Source organism: Chroicocephalus ridibundus, chromosome 1 (assembly GCF_963924245.1).
Source record: "Chroicocephalus ridibundus chromosome 1, bChrRid1.1, whole genome shotgun sequence".
Lineage (NCBI taxonomy): Eukaryota > Metazoa > Chordata > Aves > Charadriiformes > Laridae > Chroicocephalus > Chroicocephalus ridibundus.
This window is the reverse complement of record NC_086284.1, coordinates 162,621,217-162,649,215: the sequence shown is the minus strand read 5'-3', so window position 1 is coordinate 162,649,215 and position 27,999 is coordinate 162,621,217. Positions and strand designations below refer to the sequence as shown.

The window sequence follows — 27,999 nt, the reverse complement described above, 5'->3', positions numbered from 1 at the left end:
CTATGTGGAGCTGGCGCAGATACTGCTCCTTTCCAACTTGTGGGGTAATGGTGTGCTGTAAGGGGGGAGGACATTGAAGAGCAAGTATGGTTTTGGGAAGGGCAGCAGCTCCAAGCGGCGGGGGACGAAGGAGAGCATGCTGGGCAACCAAGCAGTTGTCAGCTGCCCTTGCAGTGGTGAGTAGTATCCCACGGCAGGGATCGTAGCAGCGAGCTTTCTTGGCATCAAGGTAGGAGCCTTTCAAGAATAAAAATGAAGTCTCAGGTGAATCAATACAGACTTTTCGTTAGATACAATTTACAATCAACCTTATTTGTTTCCCTGATGCTCAGTAATTAAGAAGGAAAGACTCCTTAAAACTTGGTGATGTGCTGTCACCAGGGAGCAAGGTGAAATAGCTTTTGTTTTAGCCATGGAAAAACTCCTGACAGGGAAGAGCCTGTGTGCCAGCCTAGGTAATATTAACCGTCCTAGACTTAGCAAGGACATGGATCAAGGTCAAAAAGCCTAACAAGGCTGGACACTGTAAAGAGATATACTGACTGTCTGTAAAGAAGCATGGCTTTATGGTTGCAAATGTCATATTTTTTCCTGTTCAGGAAATTTCTGGTGGTAAAGATATTTTGATCCAAAGTATGATTTACAGTAAAATGGGGAAGGATCATCCCACAAGAGACACCTCACACCATATTTACAAAACAGATTTCATTTAATGAAGAATGGCATAATACTTATTCCTAAAGAACTTGTTATTTGACCCTATTTGCTGTGATTTATCTTCATTATATTGCCATTTTGGTCTTTTATGGTCCTTCTTCTCTAGCATATTCCCATGTGAAGAGGTAACCTGGTGAAGGATAGCTATCTCTCCCTCAGTGGCTTTATACCTAGCTTCTGATACTCACTGTGATATCTGACTTGGGAGCAGGAACGAAGTCAACTTCTGTCAGATGCTGAAGGCCACCAAAGTTGCCAAATTTTTCATGTTTCCTCCACTTTGCTCGCTGGTTCTGGAACCAGATCTGGATACAGGCAAGAAAGAAAAGGCACAGAAATGAACAGGAGATAAAGGAGGATCTGCTCACATCCAACTACTTTCCCTACTCTCTAAGTGAGCATCAGAAAACATTGATCTCCAGCTCAGCAGAACCAGGGGCTGAACCTAAAGGAAAGCATTGGGTTCAACACAGCACGTTTCACACTCTGCATAGCATGCAGGATCTCTGCATTATCACGACAGCGTCTTTTCTCTCATACCTCACAGAAAAACTAGGATCTCCCCATTCAAGGAAAGACAGTGGGATGGGGTGCAGCAGGTCTGCCAGGGCTCTCCTGGGAAAGCAGACCCTTTCACGGTCAAAGCTTTGCAGTAGTGAAGGCACACAGCATTCTTCTTTCCCTAGGAGCTGTGATTTGTTGCATGACAGGACTCTTTCACCCTGTTCCCAAGTCAATAGACTGGGAAAAAACCCACCTAGATGTTTTGCTGGGGTGCAATAAAAATGTGTCACCAGTGCAAATGTAGTAACAGGGCTCGTCCTATATTTAGCTGGTAACATTTTGAAATTCACGTAAGGGACCTATGCAAAAGACCCAAGAGGATGCCACCTTCGAAATCACTCAGCAGTTGTATGCTATCTGCTATCTCTTTTGCACTGGAAAACAGACAAATAATTTTTTCAAAGGAGTTTCTTTCATCTGTCAGCTGATTTGACCTGTCTGGCTTCTGGCTGAGGCACACAACTATATATTGTGCAGCCACAGTAGTGCATCTTGCTGCTTTGTTGTGAAAAGTTGAATCCCCCTTTCATTGTAGTTTCTAGCTGGCTTAGGAACTTACTATTTGACTGTAAACATTTCTTTCTGGGCAAATGATTCATATGAACACAAGGTGTTAGTGATCACAACCAGATGCTGCCGGAGGTAAATACATATGTATTTTAAACCCAATAATGAGCAACTCAATTATTTCTACATCTTTTGCCCAGGAAGTGATGGGAATGTCAGGAGCCCTCCGTTATATTGCTGATAGTTAGCGGTATCTGAGGTTACTGAAAGGACAGTCCTGTTTATCTGGCTTTGCATGTGTTTGAGAACTGCTTAGTCTGTATGAACTGCTCCATTCCCTTTCTACCATGCAAGAGTTATATGGTGAAACAGCACCATAAAAATGACCTCTCTTTAATGCTGACAAAGTGATTGAGGGCAGAGAAGGGACTGAAGCCAAAATTCAACCTCTGAAGTGTTTCTTCCAAAGTTTGCACGTGGGATAAAGTCCTCACTTTCAGGTTTTTTTTCCTTTTTTAATAAAGACAAAGCTGTATTCACAGACCAAACTGCTCTTCTTTGCCCAACCAGCTCTCCAACACCCTTACCCCTAAAATTATTTCTCAGTGCCCACCTTGCATTTCTTTTACTGGGATTTAAACATATTCCTCTATGCTCTGTCTACCACAGATATCAAGCTACTGATATAATTTATTCTCTGCACTCTACTAAACTTCATTTTTCCATTGTTTCTGAGCTATGGCACTGAGACAGAGTACAGTATTCCCAGGTGTGTTCACAAAAGTCACACCAGTGGCTTTAGAGCCACGGACAAGTGCTTCCTTAATCCTGCCTGAGATTTCACAAACGACTCATTTGCCCTCTCAGTGGTCAGCAGGTTGTCCAAGGAAATAAGGACTAAAACAGAATGCAGAGGGAGGGTGGCATGACCCATGTTGTAGAAATGTCCTCTGTTTGTTACTCTGTATGATTGTCCCTTTGTTGTTCTCTTGCAGACACATGAGCAATGATCCAGAGCTTGCTGTAGTGAAGAGTCAATGAAGAGTCATTATTTTCCAGTCCTTTAATCTTCTTACCATTTCTTAGCACTATCATTAAAGATTTTACTGATTATGTAGTTCACATTCACATTTGTGTTAGTAAATGGTTCCTTTGAAATGTCTTAATTTCCAGTTGGACACATGTTGTGGACCTAGATTTTTGTCTACTAGCACATGCCATTGTGATCTGCTCCGTTTTCTTAATCCAAGCAGGTCCAAGGCAAGGTCCTTACAATGACATGCCCTTTATCAACCAAATACACAGAAACGTAGAAACACAGAATCATAGAATGGTTTGGAAAGGACATTTAATGTTCATCTAGTTCCAACCGCCCTGCCACGGACAGGTGCATCTTCCACTAGACCAGGTTGCTCAAAGCCCCATCCAACCTGGCCTTAAACACTTCCAGGGATGGGGCATCCACAACGTCTCTGGGCAACCTGTTCCAGTGCTTCACCACCCTCATAGTAAACAATTTCTTCCTTACCACCAATCTAAATCTGTCCTCTTTCAGTTTAAAACTGCCACCAATAATCTCATCATAAAAAGATGAGTTTGACATCATCTATTTTCAATAAATCAGTGTTCCTAAGCATTAAATGTATTACCCTTTCTTTAATTCATTAACAGAGACTCATATCGTCTTTATCACTGTTTTGCCAAAAATCAATGTTTGGCTGACAAGCCAGTCATTATCTGGTCATCCTGTTTATCCTTTAAATACTGACATAACATTAACTTTCTTCAAGGCCCTTGGAACTTCTCTTGTGCTCCAGGACTGATTAAATATCAACACTGATGACCCAAAGTGCTTCTCAAGCAGCTTTTTAAGAACTACTGGGGGGAAGTCAACTGGATGTCTGGATTTAAATATATGCATCTGTAACAGCTGCTGTTCAACATTGTCCTATGGACAGTGTTTCGTCATCGTTGTGTGATACTACCACCTTATCTGACATATTTCCAAGGATAGAACATAAATTGTCACTGAACATCTCTGACATTTCTGCATTATCCTTGACAGTCCCACTGTTTATTGTAACAGATCAATATAATTCTTCACTTCTTTCGTTTGTTCTTAATGGACTTTTATTGAGTTTCTGATGATCCTTAATTTTTCTTACCAAAGCTTTGGCCTGTATCCTTCTGCTTTGCTTATTCATTTTTTATAATTTATTGTTTCTAATGTTTACTCATACAACATTCTTCATTTTGTGTTGCATGTAGGCATGCACACCTGCAGGGATATAATTCCATCTAGCCGCTTAAACTGTTTCACGGCAATCATAGCTTTGTTTCTTGATTGGAGGACACAAGCTTTCTGCACATTTATGAAATGTTTCACATGGTTACCCAAGGGTTGCTCACCTTTTTTTCCCCAGTTAAAATATCTCTCTGAGGTGATTTGACTTATGCTGCTTTTACCTTTGTCGAAACTATTATTTCAACATACCAAGAGCATATACGAATTCGCTGCACTCTATTTTTTTTTCTCTTTGACAAATGCAATCAATCAAAATTATAACTTATAACTTATAACTTGTAACCATACCTTGTTAATATAACTTGTAACCAAACTTATAACTTGTACCATAGTTACAGTTCTGTGGCCAGTTTCCATTTATCAGCCAAGATGAGGTCAAATGCAAAATTTCCTGTGCCATGCATAACACTGTCTGAATTGGGAATTTGCCATCTGCGATTCATACACAAGGGGCTTTTTACCTCCTTCATTTACATCTCAGGTTGATGTTTCCCATAATAACCCTTTCCCCTTCCCCACTCCCCCAATTATAAATGATTTTTTAGACAGAAGACTGTCCTGTCTTTCATGTGATTTGCTGTTCTGTTGGGAACACTGACTAGTAGCCCAGCTTGTGCTTTATACCATTGGGAATGAATTGTGGGTGCAGTGATATTGCTAATGGGCTTATTACAGCTATGCCGTTCCAATTTTCCCTGTCACCTAACTATAAAGCAATATCATCATGGTTAGTCGATAGTCCCAGGCATGTCATAGTCAATAAACCGCTCTGTGTTGAACTTTGATTGTTAGAGTGGGATATGTGCATAGAAGTACACTGATCACTCTAGCATTGTGACAAGTAGAGAAACTGCCTTATGCAAAAATCATCACAACAGTGCCTGGTAAACAACACCAAATTCCAATACACAGTGGTATGTATATGTTAATGTAGCAGATTTCATATGCAGTAAACATTTGGGGTCAATTTTGAGCTCAGTCAGCAAGACTACATTACAGCTGGGGGGAACCGGTTTAGTTTCCACGCACTGAAATTACGGCCAGGGCATTTATAGTCTGCGATATCAAAATACAGAACAGTAAGAAAGCATTTTCATTTGGGCAGTTATTTTTACTTTTTTTGTAACCCTGTAGAAAATGGATGTGGATGACGGTTCATGCTGGATGTACATTAGTCTATAAAAGGTTGATAAATGATTAATAAATATTTTCATAAATGGCTGCTCTGTTGCTACAGAGTCCAACAGGTTGTTCATAATCATCTGTAACTCCTGTTTGCTATGCATTTAGTATGCTTAGAGCTCCTGTTATCCCTTTGATTAATCTCATGTGGTTAGTCCCAGCTAGGTGACAAATACTTTTTTCCCTGTTTGTAGAAAGAGAACAGTGATACTGGCCTCCTCTGTAAGGTAACACAGAGGTCACATATTTCATTATCATTGTCATCCAGGCATAAACTATTAAGAACGTACTCTGAATAAAGTATTGGTGCAGTGAGCATAGCCTTTTGGAGACACAATGTACCTGAACTCTGGCTTCTGGGAGGTTTATCTTTGCTGCCAGTTGATTGCGTATATGGACATCTGGGTAGTGAGTCACTTGGAAAATCTTCTCCAGTTCCTGAAGCTGCTCAGCTGTGAATGTTGTCCGGATTCTCCGTTTCCCTTTCCTCTCAACTGTGCAAGCAAGGAAAAGCGCATCACATTTTATGGGAAAAGGCCACAGGGCCACAAGAAGATTCAGAGATCCATCAATTTCTGTTAATTGTTATGGGATGGCACCTCCAACACTTTCTAGATATCTACTTACCATAGGTGACTGTCTCCTGACCCAGCAGTAAACGTGAATGAACTCTTTTATTGTTCAAGGACTGAGTCAAAAGCGCCCATTTTAACTGCTAATTCCATTGGTGCACTGCGTGTCAAGAGATACAAACCCCTGTGTATTTTAAACACAGTAGCCCTGCAATGGGTTTGTCATCGAAGTCCTTTAGTGCTGAACCAACCTCTGACCCCTTTTTGCCCCTGTCTGTCACATGCACACATCTGTTGCTAATTTATAATTGCTTATTAACGATTTGTGAAGAAACCCTTAATGCAGATGGAATGAAAGAGTAGATATTCCATTTTGTCTTGGTGCTGTTCTCATGCCTGTAACGAATCACCATCTTTCTTTCAGCTCATAAATTTTCCATCCCTATCTTTTCCTGTCATACTGGTCTTACTAAGCTTTCCTCAAGCCCTGAGGTATTATTTTATTCCATTGTCCCTGTATCGATTTTGATGAATTTACTCCTCCTGTATGCCAACAAGATGAAAGAGTACCCAAACATGTGTGCATATTGTGGAGGGAAGCCAACCATTCCAAACTGACTGACTGCTGCTCTCTTCCCATACCGTTCCTTCGGCAGTATTTAGGGATAGGCAGCAGTTTGACTGCAGTGTGGCATTAAAAATGTAACCTTACAAAGAAAAGTAATGGTATTCTGACTGCACCGTTGTGCGAGGACTTTCTAAACAAGCTTAGCCTTAGGAACTACAAGGCCTTAAAACCCATGGAGCAGCATATGGGGAACTTTGGGTGCTGTGAATTCCAGGGGATTCTTACATTGCTCCGTTCCTTCACCTACTGTGGTATGACCACACTAAAGACTTCCCGCAGCATTCCTATGCTGTTTTGAAAATGCCCTTCTACACCAGGGTATTTTATTTAGATTATGAACTCTGTATGCCACTTGGTGTAAGTTAGAATAAGGTCTATGTTGCTCTGAAATGATCCTGGTGGGCTTATGTCTTGCAAGAAGGAGGAGAAAGGAGCAGCAGAAGCGAGCTCTAAGGCAGCTGATCTGCAGAACTCATCCCAAGGCTGGAATGTTCTTTCATGCACAAACGGAGTATCTTCTAGTTGACATTGAACGACCAGTGCAAAAAGCCATGGCCAAAGCATTGTGAGTCACAAGGTTTTTTCTACTGAGCTTGGCAAACTGCAGCCTGATAGGAGTATAAAAGTTTTAATATCACTAGTAACTATGATGAGTTTGCTACTCAGTGACCTTGAAGTAATTGGCAATGGCACCACGTTGTTTGAGAAAATGATCTTTTTGAATAACTGCTTTTGGTCTTCCATGCTCTGATGGCAACAAGCAATTCATTCTATGTAACTAGATGCATACGCTTCCTAATGTGAACAGTTAACCCAGAGAAGGTTAGTTTAGTCCCTCAAATAGACTTGGTACTTTTTTCCCCTCTCTTTTGTTCAACCATTAGCATAACCTTTTCCTTTTGGGGATAAAGCAGTGAAAAAGGTAACTAAACACCTTGGCCAATATAAACTGGGCTCTGTGCCAACCAGAAAATGACATTTTTCATTCTGTAATTGAAACTTCATTGTGACTCTGTTGACACAAAAAATAAGGAATACAAAATTCTGTCCACTGACTTGGTAGGAAGGTGCCTAGGACGTGACATCTGGGGACCATTAAGTGAATATATTCCATTGTGAATATTTCATCTTTTCTAAACCTTTCAGGTACTTTGAAAGGAAACCAGTCATGCAAGAATAACTGAGGAGTGTCATTTATCATGAACACTGTCAATACACCCATATCTCAGAAACGACCTAATAAAGCTGATGTCCAATACAGTTAAATCTGTATCATTAGACTTTTCACCAGACTATCAAAGTACTACTCATTAGACTGCAGCACTGGCTTCAGCCCCAAGGGAAAAATGTCATTTACATTGAATCTTGCTGGCATTACTGGGGCAGAGATCTGAAATGAGAAATATTTTTGCGCATTTTTGCTGAAGATAGCAATGGGCACTCTCTCCTAAGAAACCCTGATTACAAAGTTGCATCTACTTGAACCTTCCCAAAAGATGGCTGTAAGGGGGATTTATTGCTATGTGGATTAAAAGGGAAATAACAGTGCTGAGAATATGAATCTCAGGAGACTGCATCTCCTGTAGATATGGTAGAGACAACAGTTCATAACGGTATGCCTTCTCTGGAAGATTTTTAGCTCACACGTCTCTGTGGGTGGCTGGCCTCCATATCCTCCTGGGAGACACTGCAGACAGCTAGGAGTGAGTACAAAGGTGATATTTTGTCAAGCACATCATGTTCTGTCATACAGTAATGAATCTCCCCGCTATATTTCTATTATTACAATGTATGGTATTTATATTTCTCTAGCACAGGGCAATTCATATGGCAGATCCCAATGAGTGAAGTTTGTCCTGGTCTCAGGAATTTGAGGCCTCCTTGAGATGTCCTGTACATCTTCCTGAGCACTGAGCTGAGCTCCTGCCTCTATCCAGGGTAGAAGACTGGCTCCACTAACCTGGGAGAAGCTGCAGTCTACCTACAAGTAGACCTACAAGTCTACCTTTCCCCCTGTACTCGGCACTGGCGAGGCCCCACCTCGAGTACTGCGTTCAGTTTTGGGCCCCTCACTACAAGAGGGACATTGAGGTGTTGGAGCGTGTCCAGAGAAGGGCTACAAAGCTGGTGAGGGGCCTGGAGGACAAACCTTATGAGGAACAACTAAGGGAGCTGGGGTTGTTTAGCCTGGAGAAGAGGAGGCTGAGGGGAGACCTTATCACCCTCTACAACTACCTGAAAGGAGGTTGTAGAGAGATGGGGGATGACCTCTTCTCCCTGGTGACAAGTGATAGGACGAGGGGAAACGGGTTCAAGTTACGTCAGGGGAGGTTTAGATTAGATATTAGGAGACATTTTTTCACTGAAAGGGTTATTAAACATTGGAATAGGCTGCCCAGGGAGGTGGTGGATTCACCATCTCTGGAGGTGTTTAAAAAAAGGGTAGATGGGGCACTGAGGGACATGGTTTAGAAGTGGCTCTTGTCAGGGTAGGCTAAAGGTTGGACTCGATGATCTTAAAGGCCCCTTCCAACCTCAACAATTCTATGATTCTATGATTCTATGATTCTATACAACATTTCCTGGGTGGAGCAAGAGATCCAAGCTCAAACTGTGACCACACCCTTGTTCCTGTGGTCGCAACTGTACATAAACATCTGGGATGCTGGCAGGGTTCTTGTCCTGCCAGGTTTTGTATGTCCAAGAAGTCTATGTGCCTTCTAGCAATCAGAAAGCCTTCAGGAGAAAGAGAACAAATCTGCCTACCTCACAGAAGATTTCTGAATTAGCAAAAAAAGACCCTTTTTTAAAAAAAATGTATTAGATTAATTAACTGAAATAAAATTTCATGACTATGCAAAGCAAGAAAGAAACTGTCTACATTTTAAAATATCTCAGATGTTAACTCAGATAAAAAAAATCAAAGTATTTTATAGTATTCTGCATATACAGTGGAATACAGTAACTAATGATTTAGCCCAGTGTAAACCCTTCTGTCTCATACATTAACTAGACTGTATAGAAATGGGATGACTCAAGTGGACCATGATGGGATTAAAGTGAATGCCAAAGACCAGCTGGATCAGGCGTCACTGCAGTGGGTACCATACAAAGAGCAATCACTAGTTCTTGCCTGTAAGCACACATGATGACAGCCATCACCTCCTCTTTATAATGTTGAATCGAAGTTAAGGCCAAGAGTTTTAGTGCCCAAAACACAGAATACTACCTGGGTTACAAAGAAATGGTTTGCATTATTAAGCCATGCTAGCTGCAGGACCTCTCCGTAGAGGATATGTTCATACACATCAGAAACAGAGACAAGAATGTGGATATCTATCCTTGGCTACCACCCTAACTACTTGTAGGCACTGGAAGGATGCTTACTGCAGAGTCCATTGGATTAGTCAGCCTACAGATAGACTCAAGAAATCAGCTGTTAAAAGCCATGCAATACCATCTCTATAGGGCCGAGGTGTAGAACAAAGTCAGTACAGATCATGACTCTAGAAGGAGCTGCAAAGTCTATCCTGCAAAGTCTATCCTACAAAGAATTTATGAGAATGAGAAGACAAAGGCTGTGCACAGCTCGTGAAAGTTTGTGAAGAAACTTTTAGTTGGGCCATCTTACGGTACCTGAGAGCTGGACACGCTGCCTTGAACCATACAGTATTTTAAATTGTGCTGGAGATGGGATGGGGAATGGATCTGCCAGATAATGTCTTACTGTACTCTGTCCCACTGACAGCTAAAAAGAGTCCAGGAATAGAGAGCATGGCTTCAGAGAGTACAGGCTTGTGAGTTTCTGGTGTCTCATATCAGCTTCTTTGATATGAAAATGACTCAGATAACTTGGTGATGGGCAAAAGAAACTCCCTATCAGGGGGGACAAGACTCTTATGTAAGGGAAGGATCTACACAGTGCTCAGAAGCGTCAATCCTACTGAAACCAGCTTTTTCAAAGCTGAAACTCATCAGATTAAAGAAAATACAATAACATGAGGTCAGCTATGGGCCAGTAGAGACTGAAGGACAGGCTTTGATTTTAACTGGAAATGAAATTAAATAGACTCCTGTGAACTAATCAAGGCTTTTGCCAGTAGGAAATCTAGAATAGGGCATTTTTTTTCTATATGTAATCAGTCATGCTATTTTTTTTTTAACTATGAAAAAATACAAAATACCTAGGACTGTATGTTAACATTTTCTCTTGCAAGATGAAACTTTCTCTGACTGTAGCTTTGATACTTCCCTTTGCCTTGGGACCTCAGCTTAGAGATCCCATAGCAAACAACAGCATTCAGAATTACAGTCTAATAAAGAATGTGGGTGGAAGATATAAGACTAGAAAGTGTTGCAAGTGTAACATTGGCTTTACAAACGTAGCTCTAGAGTCTCTGGGGAAATAAAAGCCTGCCTGAGTTTCCTGAGCTATTTCCTATGTAAAAGATGGGGATATTCAAGAACTTTTATGCTCTGTGAAAGTCATTTGCAGGTTAGCTGGCTGCCGAAACCAAGCCTGAAAATAGCAGGCAGCTAAATATGTCAGCTTTTGCAGATGCTTAGAGATACAGCTGTCTGTACATTGCCTTACTGTTGACATTGGAAGGGCCAGATTCCCCACATTGATAAAGCTGTATAGCTCCTTTAAATTCAGTAACAGGCTCCATTTGTCCCCTGCAGCTGTGGCTTTGTTACTAGGTCAGACTTGAAGCAAGTTTAAACATTTGAGTTTGTAGAAATACAGATTCTTCTTGAAGGTGTGCAGGGAAAGGATGAGATCAATGGGTACAAATTGCAGCTAGGAAAATTCTGATAACATAACAGGAGAAAGGGTTTTCACCATGAAGGTAGTCTGGCGTGGGCCTTGAGAGGCTGAGAAGTCTCCATCCTTGGAGATATTCTAAACTTGACTGGACAAAGGCCTAAGCAGCCTGATTTAAGCTGTCCCTGATTAGAGCTGGGGTTGGACAAGATGGTCTCCAGAGGTCTCTCCTAACTTTGTGATGTGATCCCTGACCTCCAAAAATCCATATGGTTTGAAGCTCCCCCATCATTCCTTTCCTAAAAAGTAAGGGAAGTTAAGCTCAAGGAGTCTGAATTGCAACTGCTTATTTACATAGTTTTAGCTTAGTGTATTATGGCTTATTTTCAGTGCCTTTTAGGTATAACACAGGTACAAGGTATAAGAGATATGAGCCAATCGATACCGAAGACTACTGCTTGTTCCTGAGTTTGCTAAGTAAAAGATAGGCATCTGCAGCAACGCCGTACTTGGGGAAATTTGTTCTGGACTGTAGTCAGTAGTCCAATAACCTACGATACACCTTGCACTGCTGTTTCTCAGCTGCCCTGCGTACCTGAACCAGATAGATACATGCTACCTCAGTGAAATCTCTGCAATTGTATCTCCCATTTGCACTTACCCATTAGCAGGCTAAGACTGTATCAAGCCTACTTGCTCTCATTACAAGGGTGCACACACTAGAAGGATAAGGAACTAAAACCCCAAGAGAAGGGTTGGAAGTTAGTGCTGGCACATATTTGCTTTGCAGTATGTAGTCTGGGTAGATGAAAACTGGTGGGATCAGTTTATCTTGCTGCAATCCTCTTTGTCATCTCTGGACAGACACCCTCTCACAGTATGCGATAACCAGATCTAAAGATTTTGCTGCTTCTTTGACAAGAAGAGAGAAAGCTGTTACATAAGCAAGCGAGAAACTTGAACTAAATATCCTCAGAAATGTATTTTTCTGTGTGTAACTAAGTTGACTGTATCATTTGTTTCTCAGAAAGAAACTCAGGGGCGTTGAAAAAGAGCCTCATTATACCTGGTTAAGTTCTGTTTTTTCCTTTTACCCTCTTTAAAAGAAGTTCCTCTCTCTTTTCTTTTTACTTCAGCCAATTACAGATATGTGGGTCTCCCAGCGGGTTCCTTCCCGTGGCTTTTCTGAACATTATTCTCTTGTGGTGACATTCTGCTTGTGGCAGCCAAGCCCACAGCAAAAACAATTGCAACTCTATCAAAGAGTTATTACAAAGTGCTGATGGCATCAAGACAAAACGTGCTTGTCTGTGTACAGAGGTGTGCCCGTGGCAGTCCCTCTCCCAGTTAAAGAGGTGGCTCATGGCTTTCAAAAGAGCTTGCGCTGCAATATTTAGGTGGGAGTATGGCAGTGTGGCTAATCTTTATTAAAGTGGTTTTCCAGCCTTCGTTAAGAAGGACTGGCATAGCCAGCGAGACTGATCCTAATTGGATGGGTACAATGTGCTCCGGATAGAGCCTCCTGCTAGTGAAACACAGCATTTAGCATCCAGCTGCTGGCCGTTCAGGCGTTGCAGAAGTTAAGACAGAGCAGCACGATTTGAACTTTTAAAGGCTTGACTTCCCTCCCTTTAGTCCAAAACTCCTTGACGGAGAGTTGCTTCCGTCCTGGCGCAGAGTACAGTGCCTAATCGCTTGACAGCAAGGCTGAAATGAAGAGAGGTACAGACTTTAGGTGCTGTGAGCAGGAATACTAAAAATACCAGACCAGGAACCTGTTTAAGTGAGCTGTGTGGCGGCAGCCAGGGGAATTTCTTAGTCTGCTTGTCAGAGGAATCGGCAAGGAGTAGACAGCTCGTATGAAACCATTCATGTGGACAGTTTGTTGCGGAGGATGGTGCTCGCCATCAGCCTGAGCCCCCGGTGAATTTAACCCTTCTCATCTGCCAGCAAAGAGATAATGGTGTTTACAAACTCTGCTGCCCTGAAATGGTGTTGTGTGTAGCTCTGGCACAGCCAGCGGTCAGCAAAGTATCTGGAGAAGGAAGCACGCCGGCCATGGTTTGAGGGACCCCAACTGACATGGGGATGTGTTAGTCTCCGTCACTTGATATCAGTTCTATAACCAGGCTAAATGACCTGCACCTTCATGAACTCCTTCAGGTCAAAGTGGATTTGGGGTAAGTATATGTGTAGCTTCCCCTTTCAGCTGAATCTCAGGCTTGAAACTTACTTTCTGTGAATGTTCGTCCACTGACAAACTTCACCTAAAAGACAAGCGAGCAGTGACCAGCCTAATCCAATAACAGTTTTCACTGAGGAAAACAGGTTCTCCACCACTCTCAAACTCTCTTGTCAATGCCTTTGTCAGAAAACAGCCATTTGCCCATGGAGAAAGCTGAGATTATCGCAGGTTGCACAGAGAGCTTGTTTTCTGCTTTATTCCTGCTCTTTGTGGTTATTTGTGCCCGCAAACCTCTAGACATCAATCAGGCATTGTTGTTTACATCCCTGCCTCAGAGTCTGTGCTCCCTCCAAGAAACCATAATTCCATCATTATTTTAGTATGTAGTCTCTGCTGTTTCCCACCTCAGCATAAAGCACTTGCTAATACAGTAGGTAAAAGGCCTGCCCTCAATTTTAAAGAACAGTAATTAAAAGCACCAAATCCCAGAGGTGTAATGCAAAGTTCTCAGACAATTTAGGAAAAGCCAATAAGTACTCGAAAGACCTTTGAAATAAACTTATCAAGACGTGCTATCAACTTTACAAGTGGTCACATTACACATTTTTGACTAGCAGGAACAAATTAACCTCTGGGTCCTGCATAGTGTACCCTTTGGATCCAAAATTCCCAGGAAAGAAGGGGCTGCTGGATGAAAGCATTGAATGCTAACATTTACTTTAAAAAAAAAATAATAATGAAGAAAAAACAGAAACAGAATTTATGATAGTCCCTCCAACCACTGACAGCTTTGCTTTTTTCAGTGCTTACTTGTATCAGTAAGACTCGTGTGTGAACATAGTCTGGAGGGTGGGAGTAAAGGATTCAGGTTTTGTGCCTTTCATTGAATATCGAGGGTGTGATTATAAGCAGTCAGTCTTCAAAGAGGGAGAAAAACAAAGAACCAGCCTGCAACAATGCAACAATGCCTCAGGTAAACCCACCAAAACAAGGTCAATGGTGTGCTGCATTCCTAAATGTATACAGGAATACTGCACTTCAGAGACACAGGGCTGCAGGGACTATTCACACTGACAAACAGAAGACTGGTAAGACAGCTAACGGCAGCAAAATTATATATATATACATATAGGCATTTATTTTTTATTCCTGCTTTTCATTTAAAATTTCTTCCTTTTGTTTTGCAGGACAATGGGAGGCTTGTGCCCTTTCTCTCAGTCCCCATTGGCATATTCTGGGCAGCCGATAATTATCTGGGATTGTGACTATACAGTGCTTCATGCTCTCTTGAGTGTTTTCTAAATGCATTAAGATAAGTCAGCATATTGGGGAAAAGACTGTTCTGCTAGAGATAAACCCTGCTGTTTCACAGGGATACATGGATTTGACCATATTGTCTACAAATGAACAGTACAAATGAATTTATGGCTTCAAAGAAAACATAAACACTAAGCTAAATATGCCGGCAACTGGCATCAATACAGAGGGTACATGACTTACACTGGAAGTTCTCCAGGACTGAGATCATCTCTCTATTTCCTGTTGTCTTTATGATAATTGCCACCAGAATTTGTCAATATGCTTTGGGAGCAAAGATGCTATCATAATTATAAAACTATTAGATTAATAACAAGATCCTTGAGCTCCCAGTCAGCAATGTGCAGAGGATTTCTTCTATGGAAATATTTGGATGATGTTGATTCAGTATGGCAGCCTCTTCTACAGTGAATAATGGAGACGTGAGCTGCAGGGAACAACATTGTCCAGTTGTTCCCATGGCCTGAAGCCCCCAGTTTCTGGTGGAATTAGGAGCCAGCTCCATTTATGGAAGCCTGAGCTACTTTGTGCTTGAATTATAGCCCAGACAAGAAATCCCACCAGACCAGGCACCTGCCAGTGTCTTAAGGTGATGCTGCTATCTGGCTTCTCCAAGGCGCTGACTGCTCCCTTGCTGGAGCATGACTGGAACCATTATCCATGTGAAATGCTGGGCACACTCATCCCCTGCCTTTGGATGTAAATACTTACAGCGCACACAGACAAACGTATACAATCAAACCCTGCATGTGTAAAAGACATTGTAGGGGAATTTCCCATGAGGATCTGAACTAGGCTGAGATCTTGTATGTGGCAGTCTAGCAGGAGCTGCCACAGGTCGGACAGGTATGGGGGCATGTAATCCGCTTGGGCTCCGGTACTTGGTTGTCATGAACTTGTCAAGTCTCAAGGGTGTCACACAGAGCAGAGAGAAGGAATTAAAAGGAAAGTGGGAGGTCAGTATTTAACTTGGGGGTTTACATGGACATGTTGCTGTGATGCTGACCAACAGCCACAAGAGTTTGCCCTGCTTGTTCTTAAGTTTTGAAGACCCTGGCAGTGATGGTGGTTGCACACAGCAAAATGGCAGCAATTAATAATTTCACAGAGAGCTGGCCCAAGCCAGAGCCTGTACCCACAGCTCCAAAGTAAGGCCTCTATCAGAACGGTCTCCTTCTAAAACGGGTTTTATCAGCGCTGCTGCCGGGAGCCGGGCTTTCAAAAAAAGTTCTGCTGAGCTTCCCATACAGAAGGCCGCAAGTGAAAGCACCCAACATTCAAAACAAAGGCTTCCAAATTCAAATGGGGGTTTAGCAAAATTAAATGCTACCGTCAGAATATCTCTAGCATATGAGGGCTTTTTTCTTTTTTTGCTTACAATGCAGCCTCTAAGTTCAAAGTGCAAGAGGCATTGCTTCCTGTAAATGGTTTGTGATAAGGGCATAAATCTGTTCATTTTAAATGACACTGCATTTCTAAACCACTTAGTCGCAGAAGCCATTTTGTGGGAAAACCAAGTTTTTAGGAACACTACAACGTTATGGGCTTGCCTGGAAATATGCTCCAATTCCACACTCAGGGTCACAGTTGGGGTGCTCTTGCTATCTCAATATGCCCATGAAGGACATATTGTCATGGCCTTCTCAACACCTTTCTCCTCCTATCCAAATAAGCACCAGACAAACCCCATCCCTCCCGCCTCCAAGCTGGTTGCATAGCATGCTTGATTTCTTCTGCTCCCTGACAACTATACAGATGTGTATCTGTAGTCAGAGCCCATCCTCACAAATTATGTAGGTGTTTTATATAGATAGAGGCAGTCTGTGAGAAAGGGGTGAGGGAACACCAAGCCAAGGACTTCTGATGTCTTTCACATCGGAAAGCTCTCCGACTGCTGAGATTGCTGCTGTTCCCCTGGGTGTTTGTTGTAGGCATTCTGAGTAGGGGTGTGAGGGAGGTCCTGGGGACACCTCCTTGGCATAGGCTGTGGGCATTTGGTACCTCCCGGGTGCCTTGTTAGAGGACCCATAACTGGCTTATAGGTACCATGTTGAAAGAGCATCTGAAGCATGGCAGAGTCGATAGATATGGAAACAGAAGTCCACTTGCTATCAGCTGGAGCTGTAAGGATTACAGACTGCTCCCATGGATGGCGCCAGTCTATCTCTCCTGCAGGCGCTGCTGCCAACTTCATCTCAGAAAGGGGACTGCAGCCACAGCCAGAGGCAGGAGAAAAAGAGATGCCATCTCTTCCCCTCTAACATAAAGTGGAGGGAAGAGGCTGAAGTTTATGATGCTGGAAAGGATTTTAAACTCGGGCCTCCAGCTCTCTGCTAAGAATAACACAGTGTGTGCACAGGATCCGAAACATCATTGTTTGTGCACCGCGGGTAAAATGCCAGTCCAGTGCTTTAGGATCCTCCCCCTCCTTTAGCCAGTTTCTATCAAAGGCTCAGCAACTGCAGGAACCAGTAGCCTAGAAAATGGCAGATCATTAAACCTCTGCTTGGTTTCAAAACCCTACTGCCACCAGGGAACAGAGGGATTTTGTTTAAAATGCCTTTAAAATATAAGTTGTCATTGAAAGAGCCTGCTCAGCTCGGCTCAATTTTGTGCAGATGATTACCGGCTTCCCCTACTGCTTTGCTGATGAGGCTGGTACCGAACACTGTGCTGGTCAATGAGGCTGCGTGTGGAGTTGGGACACCCGCCTCCCTCCTCTGTCACCCTGTGAAGGCCACATCCCAGCTCTGCTGTGATTCCCCATGGCTGGGGACTCCCACCTGCATGAAATAGACTCCTTTTTAGCACTCACAGGCAGCTCTGAGTACTAGATACATACTGCCCTGGCTCTCCTGTGAGGACACAACATGATATTGCCCAGCTGCCATCAGCTGCCGGCAGCTTACAGGGCAGAGGCAGGCTAAAACATCCAGTTATCTTACGACACTTCTCTCTGCATCAAGACAGACGCCGTCTCATGCAGGAGGAGGAGGAGGTGACAGTAGCTTGTCACATGGCTCATGTATACCATAGCAGCAGCAGCTGGAACAAGGCTTTCCTTTCAAATCCATTTTACAGAAAGAAATGTTTTCTCTGCCAACTTGAAGAGTATGGTCTGAGGAAGATGTGTGGATCTCAGTGAAGCCAGGTGAGTTACCCTGCATCTGTGGTCACATGAGCCCATTAGGAGTCTGCAATAGACTTAATTGAAATTGCTTTTTTTTTTTTTTTTTTTTTTCTTTCAGGAAGGAGTGAATAATAACAAACTATGCAGGAAACACCTTACTGTTGCTACTGAGAGCCTGTTTTCTGGAGTGTAGTATGGTCATCTGTATTACCCTGTCCTAAAACTCAAAGAACTTAAAGCAGTTTTTGTCACGTGCTACTAATAAATTGCAGTCTGTTTGTTTGGAATTTGTCTTGTTCAGGTCCCATGCATCCTGCTTAGCTTAAAGTCTCTGGGCAACATATTGGCAAAGTATATTTGTACTGTCCTGTGCTTTGTCTAAGCGATTGCTGTCTACCTGTGCTCACAACTAATGAAATTAGCAGACCTACCAACAGGGCCAGGCTTGAAAATTGTGCCCGGCACATCCTGCATGCCAGACCTGTTGCAAATCGACACTTTGCTTCTGCGCATGCGGATGACCTCTTCATCACCTGTGCAGAGGGTCCAAGGTGTACGGAACACATCGAGCTGATTCGGCATGTTCAGCAGCCTCCCTCCCTGCGTTGTGCAACTCACGTTTACCAGGAAACTCCATAGATTGCCACCCCAAGTAGGAGGGCAATAAACACCGAAATCACTAAAATTGGTAGGGTTGGCAGTCCTGAGCTAGATCTTTAGCTCAGAGGGTGGGTCTCCATGGCTATGATGGCGAGACTGAAGAACCATCCCTGTGACTCAGACAGGAGCTTAGCAGTAGAAAAATTTGTGACTTATGTTACTCGGTATTGCCATGTACATCATTGTAAGATAACAACTATGTTTTTGGGTACTCTGGGAGACAGTTTGGATATAGAGGCACTCACCATGAAGTGGATGGTCCACTGGGAAATCGCATAGCTGATCTTCCTCTTCCTCGTGTTTTCTTTTGCCCTCCAGGTGTTCACGTGCTGTGTCCTCACCCTGGAGGGAAGCTGGGCTGTCAGTAGGTCTCCTGCAGTGAGCTGCCTGCGTTTTCTTTGCCCTGGCCATGGGTGTAGCACATGTGGCAGGGAGAAGCATTTTGGCTGAAGGTAAGTCACAGTCTAAAAGACTCCTGCTGCTGGAATCTGTGAAGGACACAGCACAAGACAGCTTTGAATAAAGCAACTGTCATTCAGCGCACCTTTTCCAGTTTGTGTGAAAAAAAGAAGCATCGGTGTGATCTAGATACTTTACCATTCAAACCTGATCCCACAGCATCCTCATAGGGAAGCTTAGGAAGAGTGGGTTCGATGAATGGACAGTGGGGTGGATAGATAACTGGTTGAGAGACAGAGCTCAGAGGGTCGTGATTAGGGGCACAGAGTCTAGTTGGAGGTCAGTGATGAGTGGTGTTCCCCAGGGGTCAGTACTGGGTCCAGTCCTCTTCAATCTATTCATCAATGGCCTGGGATACAGTGCACCCTCAGTAAGTTTGCAGATGACACTTGGGAGAGGTGGCTGACACACCAGAAGGCTGTGCTGCCATACAGAGAGACCTGGACAGGTTGGAGATTTGGGCAGAGAGGAACCTTATGAAATTCAATCAGGGCAAGTGTAGGGTGCTGCACCACCCCATGAATAACCCCATGCACCAGTACAGGTTGGGGGCTGACCTGCTGGAGAGCATCTCTGTGGAAAGAGACCTGGGAGTCCTGGTGGACAACAGGATGACCGTGAGCCAGCAATGTGCCCTTGTGGCCAAAAAGGCCAATGGCATCCTGGGGTGCATCAAGAAGAGTGTGGCCAGCACATCGAGGGAGGTCATCCTCCTCTTCTACTCTGCCCTGGTGAGGCCGCACCTGGAGTACTGTGTCCAGTTCTGGGCTCCCCGGTTCAAGAAGGACAGGGAACTGCTGGAGAGGAGGCAGCAAAGGGCTACAAAGATGATCAGGGGACTGGAACATCTGTCTTATGAAGAAAGGCTGAGGGATTTGGGTCTCTTCAGTCTGGAAAAAAGACGGCTGAGGGGGGACCTTATCAACACTTATAAATACTTAAAGGGTGGGTGTCAGGAGGATGGGGCCAGGCTCTTTTCAGTGGTGCCCGGCAACAGGACAAGAGGTAATGGGCACAAACTTGAGCATAGGAAGTTCCACCTAAACAGGAGAGGGAACTTCTTTCCTTTGAGGGTGGCAGAGCACTGGAACAGGCTGCCCAGAGAGGTGGTGGAGTCTCCGACTCTGGAGATATTCAAAACCCGCCTGGACGCGTTCCTGTGCAACCTGCTTTAGGTGACCCTGCTCTGGCAGGGGGGTTGGACTAGATGATCTCCAGAGGTCCCTTCCAACCCCTACCATTCTGTGATTCTGTGATATTTTAAATGGCCTTAATCATTCTGTGCTGTGCATCAATACCAAGATGACCCCATGTTGCAGGGGCATGGTCCTCATGAATTTGACCCCAAAATCTAGCCTGTTCTCCACTTCCTTCCACCTTAAAACTTTCAAACCTTAAAAAAACCTTTCATCTTATAACTTTTTTTTGTGGGAGATTTTCAAAAAAGGACTGTGGAAGTCAGGAAACGCAACCAAATGATCAAGAAAGCTCAGCTTCTCTGTTAGTGTCCAAACCAATGGCTGCCTTTTCTGAAGAACTCCAGAATACGGTAGATGTGGAGCTGCTCTGAAAATCTGTCAGCAAGATCGCTGTGGAATTTGCTGTAAGCCAAATGCTTTTGAAAATCTAGTCCTTTCTTAAATGTCCGTGTAGGTTCACCTGCCCTATAGGAAGATGGGCCAGAGAATAGGCTAAATGTCAGTGTCTTCCCTGATTCAGGTCCATTTGTCCTTTCTTCTACACCTGGGCTGCCTGTTGCTCAGATTTAGGCATTGGATAATTCTAAAGGCAGCCTTTGCCCAGGCTGTCAACATTTCCCATCTGCTTTTGTGACAGGTGACACTAGTGATATCTAGGAAGGTAGTGACAGTCATCTTCATGAAATCACAGGCATGCTCTTGTTGACAAGACAAACGTAAGAGAAGTGCATTTTCATGAAGTGCAGCCATAAGGTTTAGATTTGAGCATGAGTGTCACAAACAATGGGAGCTGAAGGTAACCTCAGCAGTCACCAGTGGTGACATGTGCTGGGACACCTGACCCTGAGTGGTGATGAAATTGATCACAGAAGCCACTATCTTTCTTCTGCCATGGTGTTGCCTTATTACTAACACCATCATACCTGTGTGTAGCAGAGGCACTGCAAAGATCTTTCAGATTAGTTTTCTGCCCTCCTGAATGTAGTATGAGTCCTTACTCTTCCTTCTAAAGGTAAGCAGACCTTGCAAAGCCATGCACTGAAATATAACATGCTGGGAAGCCTTGTGGTTCAAGGCAGTGGTCTATCTGTGGCTGTTAGCATCCCAAGAGAGGTATACCGAATACTTCCATTCTCTTACCTGCTCTTTTCCACATTAAAGCCTCACCATAAGCCCCAGTTCTGGGTGCTTTATGCACTGGCTTTGGTAGACGCAATCAAGGCTCAGGCTTGACTCTTCAGACACGAGATAACTGGGTCTGTGCTGCTTTAATGGCAAACCAAGAGTTTGATTTAGTTTTTCTCCATGCCTGGATATCTTTCCTTAGAAAGGCAGAGTAAGAGACAACACATAGGCATAATGGACCCATTGGGGAATTTATGTTCCATGGTTAGCATGACCCTGAAGTGAATGTGACAGCACAGGTTTGCCCAGGCTCTGGGATTTGCAGCGCATGTTCCCCACTCCCCTCTCATATCTAAATAGCAGCAGGTTTGAACCCCAACAAGCTGTACTGGAATAAACTCAATTTTTTAATATATCTTTTACTTCTGGTGCAGTATCTAACATTGGCAAAGCATCTAACTTTTTCGAATTGTCAGAGTTTTATTTTCTGAACAAATAACAAGTTCTATTTGTAAGCAGCCTTGGAGCAATGATAATTATAACATCTGGAGACACAGTGCCCAGTTCTGCCCTCAGTAAAAGCCCACACAATAGGAATTTTACAGAGGGCTGACACTGACATGAAGAAAATGGAGTTACAAGAGCTCTGGAAATTAGCCAAAGCCCCATGTCAATAAAGGATGATTGTTCAAATGTTATCTTTCCAAATTATCACCAATCTTTGGGTAAACTTCTAAACACAATTGCATGTGTCCATCCATGCAGACCTTAAGAACGTGGTCTGAGGTTCACCGCTGTATTTGAGGCATATTGTGCAAAATAGGACTCATTTAATTCCTTTAGGATCAACTAGGTTTGAGTTTTCTGTTGAGAAAACAGATGAGGTTTTGAACAATATTTGTGGGATAAAGCAGAAGGATAGACCTGGGAGCGGTCACTAGCATGGGGGTGGGGTTAAATTATTTGCTCAAAAACTCAGAGGATATCAGTGTCGGCAAGGGTTCTTAGCCCAGGACTTCTGTCTCAGTCCTCCATCCCTAAATTAAGGACTAGTTGCACTCCCTTGCTAGATATGATGCTGTGAAAATGAATATGTTACAGAATTAACGGTACTTATATCCTACAGTAATGAGGAACATAAGGGTACCTGAGCAAGGTTCTCTTATGGGCAGTGATTAAAGCTTTCTAAGAATTACACTTGCATTTTCTAAACTATAGAAGGCTCTTCAAATGTCTTTATCCTTCATACACAACTTTCCTCCCCAAATTTTTCTCAAGATGATCACATACCCCAGTGATGAGCACAACTTATATATGTGCATGGATAGAATAATTACAGGCTGAAGAAGAGAAAACAGGGAGGGAATGGAAGACTGTCCTAGGTACACGGGAAAATATCCATGTCTGTGAACTGGAAAGGAGTGGGAGAATCTGTTTGAGATCAAAGAACAAAATTAGAGTGGCATGAACCTTAAAGAGAGGCTGGAAAAATCAAGGAAGTGTTCTGGAGGATAAGACTGAAGACAGATGTTACTGAGTTTAAAGCACATATCTGTGAGTTAGGAACCCTAAGGTCTAATCCTAATTGCGTTGAAACTTCTCTGGCCCTTGCTGTCCTGAACAAGCAAGGAGACTGTCTGAAATGGTAACTCTTTAAGTCAGCCAGTAATTTTTGGTGCGTATTCATGTAACTCCAGCAGGGAGCTCTGAAAAATATCTACAGATTGGCATGGGCTAAAATTTCCTCCAGGGAATGCAGTTTTCTTTTTTTTGTTTGTTTGTTTGTTTCTTTTTTTTTCCCAGAGATGGCAATGACATTTCAGCCTGGCACAACATGAGATATTTGTTACTCTTATGCACAGAAATTACTTTGACTTGTGGCTTAAAATGGTCTTTTGGGCTTGACTTTCAGTTGTGTAGGAAAGGATGGGAAAATTCAGTCAAGACGGTAAGATTTCTTTTTGGAAGCAGGAGGTTATTTCAGATGCCATAAGTTACATTTAAGCCTTTTTGTGTAATCACTGGAGACGGACAGACCTGTTGTAGGCATAAGACTTAAGATTTTAGGGTCTTACTAAGGCTATGAACAGGGAAGAGTATCACTGAGAAGTGCAAGCAGCTTTCTATTGTGCTGGTTTTCTCTTTATACCTTGTTTTTTTCTTTTCTTTTTTTTTTTTAGGTTAGGTGGATTGTTTTCCCTTGTAATAGGTGGGGTGAATTGGTGATATTGGCCAGGTGGTATCTGTTCAGTTATATACCTTCAGCTGTTTCCTCTTTTGCAATAAAGCTGGGTGGAGTGTTGCTAAGGATGAAGTAAACAATCACCATATTGACATTTGTGTGTGAATTGGCAGTTGTATTCCTATTAATTTGCATATCCTTAACATAATGGGGCATAACACAGGCAGAATGACAAAATTAAGGTTTCTATTACTTCTTTTACTATTAGTTTCCCAGGTGTAACATCCTCATCCCAAACTCCTTGACTTGATAAAGGGCCTCCTGTTGGTGGAACCTCACTGGCGGAAACTGGGGGGGTAATGAACAATTATTTCAGGTGTACTTTCAAGCACATTGAAATCAAGTTCCCAGGGATTTCAGAAGAAGGAATTCTTCTGAAATAGGCCTGCTAATCTTTGTTTAAAATGAAAGAGTTGGCACTAGGGAGGAGACAAGCATTTGCTGGGTGTTTATTTGTGTCCCTTGCAAATGCCATGGTTACGCTTTCCAGGTGCTGTGACAAAAAGAGGAAAGGAAAAGTATAGACTGAATACTAAAATGCTTTGTTGTTCACTATTTCTTTTTTAACTTGGTAAGAGTTTTTCAAAAATTCAAAAATTTCAGTAGACTTCTGATCAACAGCTGCAGTTCCATGTCATCTAGTAGTTGTGTTTGCGCAGTAAACTCACAAATAACTAATACTTCAACTGGGAAGTCACATACTCCTGGGAAGAGTGCACATTCCTTATTCCAAGTCCTGCTGGAATTACACTCACGAAAACCTGTGAACTTAGGAGTCAGGCCCAGACATCTTCTCATAAATGATCAAGTCCTGCCCCAGCTTTCCATGAGAGGCTGGCAATGTACATCACAACATCCTTTTTGTTAAAGAATCACAGAATAATTTAGGTTAGAAGCAACTTCTAGAAGTTAGCTGGTCCAGCATCCCAGGGTTTTTTTGTGAAAGGACTCCAGGGTAAGCTTTGTCTATATCCCTCATTTCTGACATTCTGCATCTTCTGGTCCTCTGGTATTACCCATCTCCTCAGCTCTTAATAGCTAGATTTAGACGTCAGGACAAGTATGATCTTGGTACTTAGACTGTCTAGATCAGCACACGAGCTGGATGATACTTTCTGTCCGGGGAATTTACCTTATGGTATGTATGTGTGTGGTGCCAGTTCTTGCTCTCATATGGATCATGGCTTGGCTCAGACGCATACCATACGGGAAATGTTCTTAAAATCCATAGTAAGATATAACTCAGCTCTGACCTGTAGTACTTCCTTCTTTGCTGCTGCTGAACTGTTCTGGGAAAGCAGCTGGATTTGCGTCCCATCCTGGATTTTCCAATAAGTTCTCTAGCTCATTTCACTTCCCTGACCTTGGCCGCACTGAGACAAATTAGATATGGCTGATATTTACACAACTTGTTTAATGCCAGTGTTATATGGCATGAAGTTGAATGACTTTGATGAAATACAGCAATTACCCCAAGATGTACAGCATAGGGTATTGAACTCCTGAAATAAATAAACCTTATCTGCAAAAAGTGGCAGTTCGTCTGTAACAGCAAAGGGTAATAAGCTTAGGTATCTCTTTGGTGTTAGTAAAAAACCAACAATGATAAAGCTTAATTTTCATTCTCTTTTTTAAACACCCTTGATCAATTGCAAAAGCAATGTACAACAACATTTTGGAATATCTCTACAGCTTTCCTGTTTTCCCAGCTCCGGTGACAGCTAAGTGAATCTTCATGTATATATACTATTCCATTATTTTACATTTTTCATTGCCCTAAGTATATTAATCCAACCTTGCTTTCTAGCAAGGGAGAGAAGAGTCACTATATTCTCTTGCTACAGCCACAGCCACTCTTCGGCTAGGCGATGAAGTGAAATCAAAGGCAAGGCCTGGCTGTTTTGCCTGTATTACTTTCAAGGTGAAAAACTGACTGTACTCTCGGGTGGAGCAATTTGGGATGAGCAGTACTGGCAGTGCAGTAATGCAATCCTGGGAACCCACCACGTCCTGCATACAGATTTGTCACACCTTGTGCTTGGAGCGGCACGCTTAGCCGAGACACACAGTGAAACAGGGCTTCAACATATTGATCGTGAAACAGACTTAATATAAAAAGGTCCTGTCTCTGCCATGCTTCTCTGTTCTCAGAGAATAGTCTTATGTTGTTAAAATGCAGCTCTATGGTCCATGTTATGAACAGCACTGACTTCATTTTCAGTGGTGTTATCTGTCTCGCTTTGGATCCAGTGGCACAAAGTCACTGCCATGGTCCCTCTCAAAAGGACTTTCAGCTCACAAAAAATCACTCCCAGAGAGTTCACACCAGCATTTACCCCCTTTTGCAACCTGGCACCTTCAGCTCAGAGGCCCCATTATGCTTGCACCAGCATCAGCTGTGTCCTTGTCCGCCCCTATAAACTACCAAGCTCTCACTTATTTCAGGACCATATTTAAAACATGGTCTGCCCTTGTTCAGGTCTGATCTGCAACGGCAGCTTTAGGAAACCTCTAAATGCTGCAGTCCTCCAACTGTACCAGTGATGAAACAGCCAAGAAACACTAGCTGTGGCCATTAGCAACCTCATCTATCTTTGAAGCTGACCCTTTTTTGAGTAGCAGGCTGGATTTCCAGATGACTTCAAGAGGTCCCATTCAACCTCAGTAATCCTATGGTTCAGTGAAAATACAGCAGCACGCCATCGCTCTTCCCCATACACAGGTTTCCATGGAAAGCCACGGGTACTGGCACAAAGGCAGTGGTTATATACTCAGCCCCAATGCTTGGGGCTCCCACGGCTGTGAGATGTGTTGTGCGCTGGTGCTGCCCCATCATCAGGAAACAAGCTCTGTACAGAGTGAGTGAAGTTACCCCGTGTCAGAAGTGAACAAGAAAAGTCCAGGTCTTGTGCAAAGCATGGCGGAGAGGCAGCATTAGTGGGACTGGGCTTGAACCCAGCTGGTGACTAATGTTACACAAGTGAGTGTGGTGCTCACTTCACTGCAGTTTCTTTCCCGATTTAGGTTTGGTTTGCTTTCCAGTCCAGGTGAGTATCCAGTTCAGACATAAAGAGTTGAAACTATGAGAACAAGCAACGGTCACTTGGACTGCCAGGCTTTTGGAAAAAGACTCTTTCCCTTACTGCTGGATGGTTCATCCAGTGCCCTGGGAAATGGGGACCTGATCCATGAAAGGATCTCTCTGTGTTAAAAAATATAAAGTGTAGCATTAAGCTTTGTTGAAAGCAGTTGAGCAAGAAGTGAGTGACAATTTTCTGTCAAAACTACAGGTCATTTTTCAGTTAAGTGGATGTGTTTGTATACATAAAACATCTCCTTTTCATGAAAGATGTAGATTGAAAAAGAAGAAGAAATACTGGATCCAGAAAATGTTGGCCATTGGTCTTTGTTTAAGGAAAGAAAGAGACAATTTCTGTGGGAGTAAGAGTTCACTCAAGGCCAAAGTAACTAAACTGAGGAAACTGAAGTCAAAAAGGCTAATGCACTTGCTGGTTTGCTAAGATAGAAGTCACGCTAGTTTTCTACTAGCTGGTTTTATTCAGTCATGAAAGGACCTAGTGTCCATGATGATAAGGAGAAATGATTAAACACAAATGCCTTCTCTTTTGTTGTTCCAGCAATTGAGTTCTAACACTCCTTAGCTACCATTACCCTTGCAGACCATTTCTCCTGCTTGAGGATGAATGGTTGGATTTTTCTGAAAATGGTACTGATATGAGATTTGGCTGTAATTCCAGACAGCAGTCAGCTCTTAATATAAGTGAAACTCCAACAACTTCTTTAAGCGGCAGCAGTTTTAGGCTAGCTTCCTGAGTTTGAATGCCTGTCCTTCCTTATGACAGGCGATTCTTTTTTCTTTTTTTTTTTTAATAACAACAGTATTGTTTTTTAAAGAGAAAGGCACTAGGATGTTGTATTTGTTTACTATAAGTACGTCTTATTGTTACTGAAGAGATCTATCTGCAATAACGGATCAGGTTGCATACCCACATCTCCAATGACACAGGGGCTTCATAATGTACAAAATCCCACCAAAGGCTGGCAGCAGAGCCCAGTCTACTGTGATATCAAAAGTAAATTATTTTTTAAAGATTATTTCTGTATATATAATGAATGATTTGTACCTGATTAGGGAAATCCCAGATTCCTACAAAAACTAAAGAATACAAATTCTGCATAATCATACGGGGTAGTTTTAGGGGTTAAAAAGAAAGGACCATTTTCATTAAGTGTTATAACTGGTACTTACCAAAGGCCAGTGGTGACCCTGCTTTCAGGGCTGGAGGTCTCTCAACGTAGTTACTTCTGTTCCTGGTTTCAATGCTTACGGCGGTGCTAGCAGAAGGTTTCTTTAAGATCTCCTCAATGGAAAAGGACAGGCTGGGCTTCCCCTGGCTGGCACACACCCGGTGGTCTGTCAT

At 42.9% G+C, this 27,999-nt stretch overlaps 1 protein-coding gene across 1 annotated transcript; it reads right to left on the bottom strand.

Annotated features, from left to right (window-relative positions):
* ISX (intestine specific homeobox) lies at positions 1 to 27,999 on the bottom strand. The gene is made up of 5 exons (XM_063324689.1): positions 27,828 to 27,999; positions 18,778 to 19,020; positions 5,618 to 5,769; positions 906 to 1,022; positions 1 to 237 (listed from the first exon to the last, which is right to left on the bottom strand). The coding sequence occupies exons 1-5, from the start codon at positions 27,997 to 27,999 to the stop codon at positions 1 to 3; spliced, it is 921 nt and encodes a 306-aa protein (XP_063180759.1).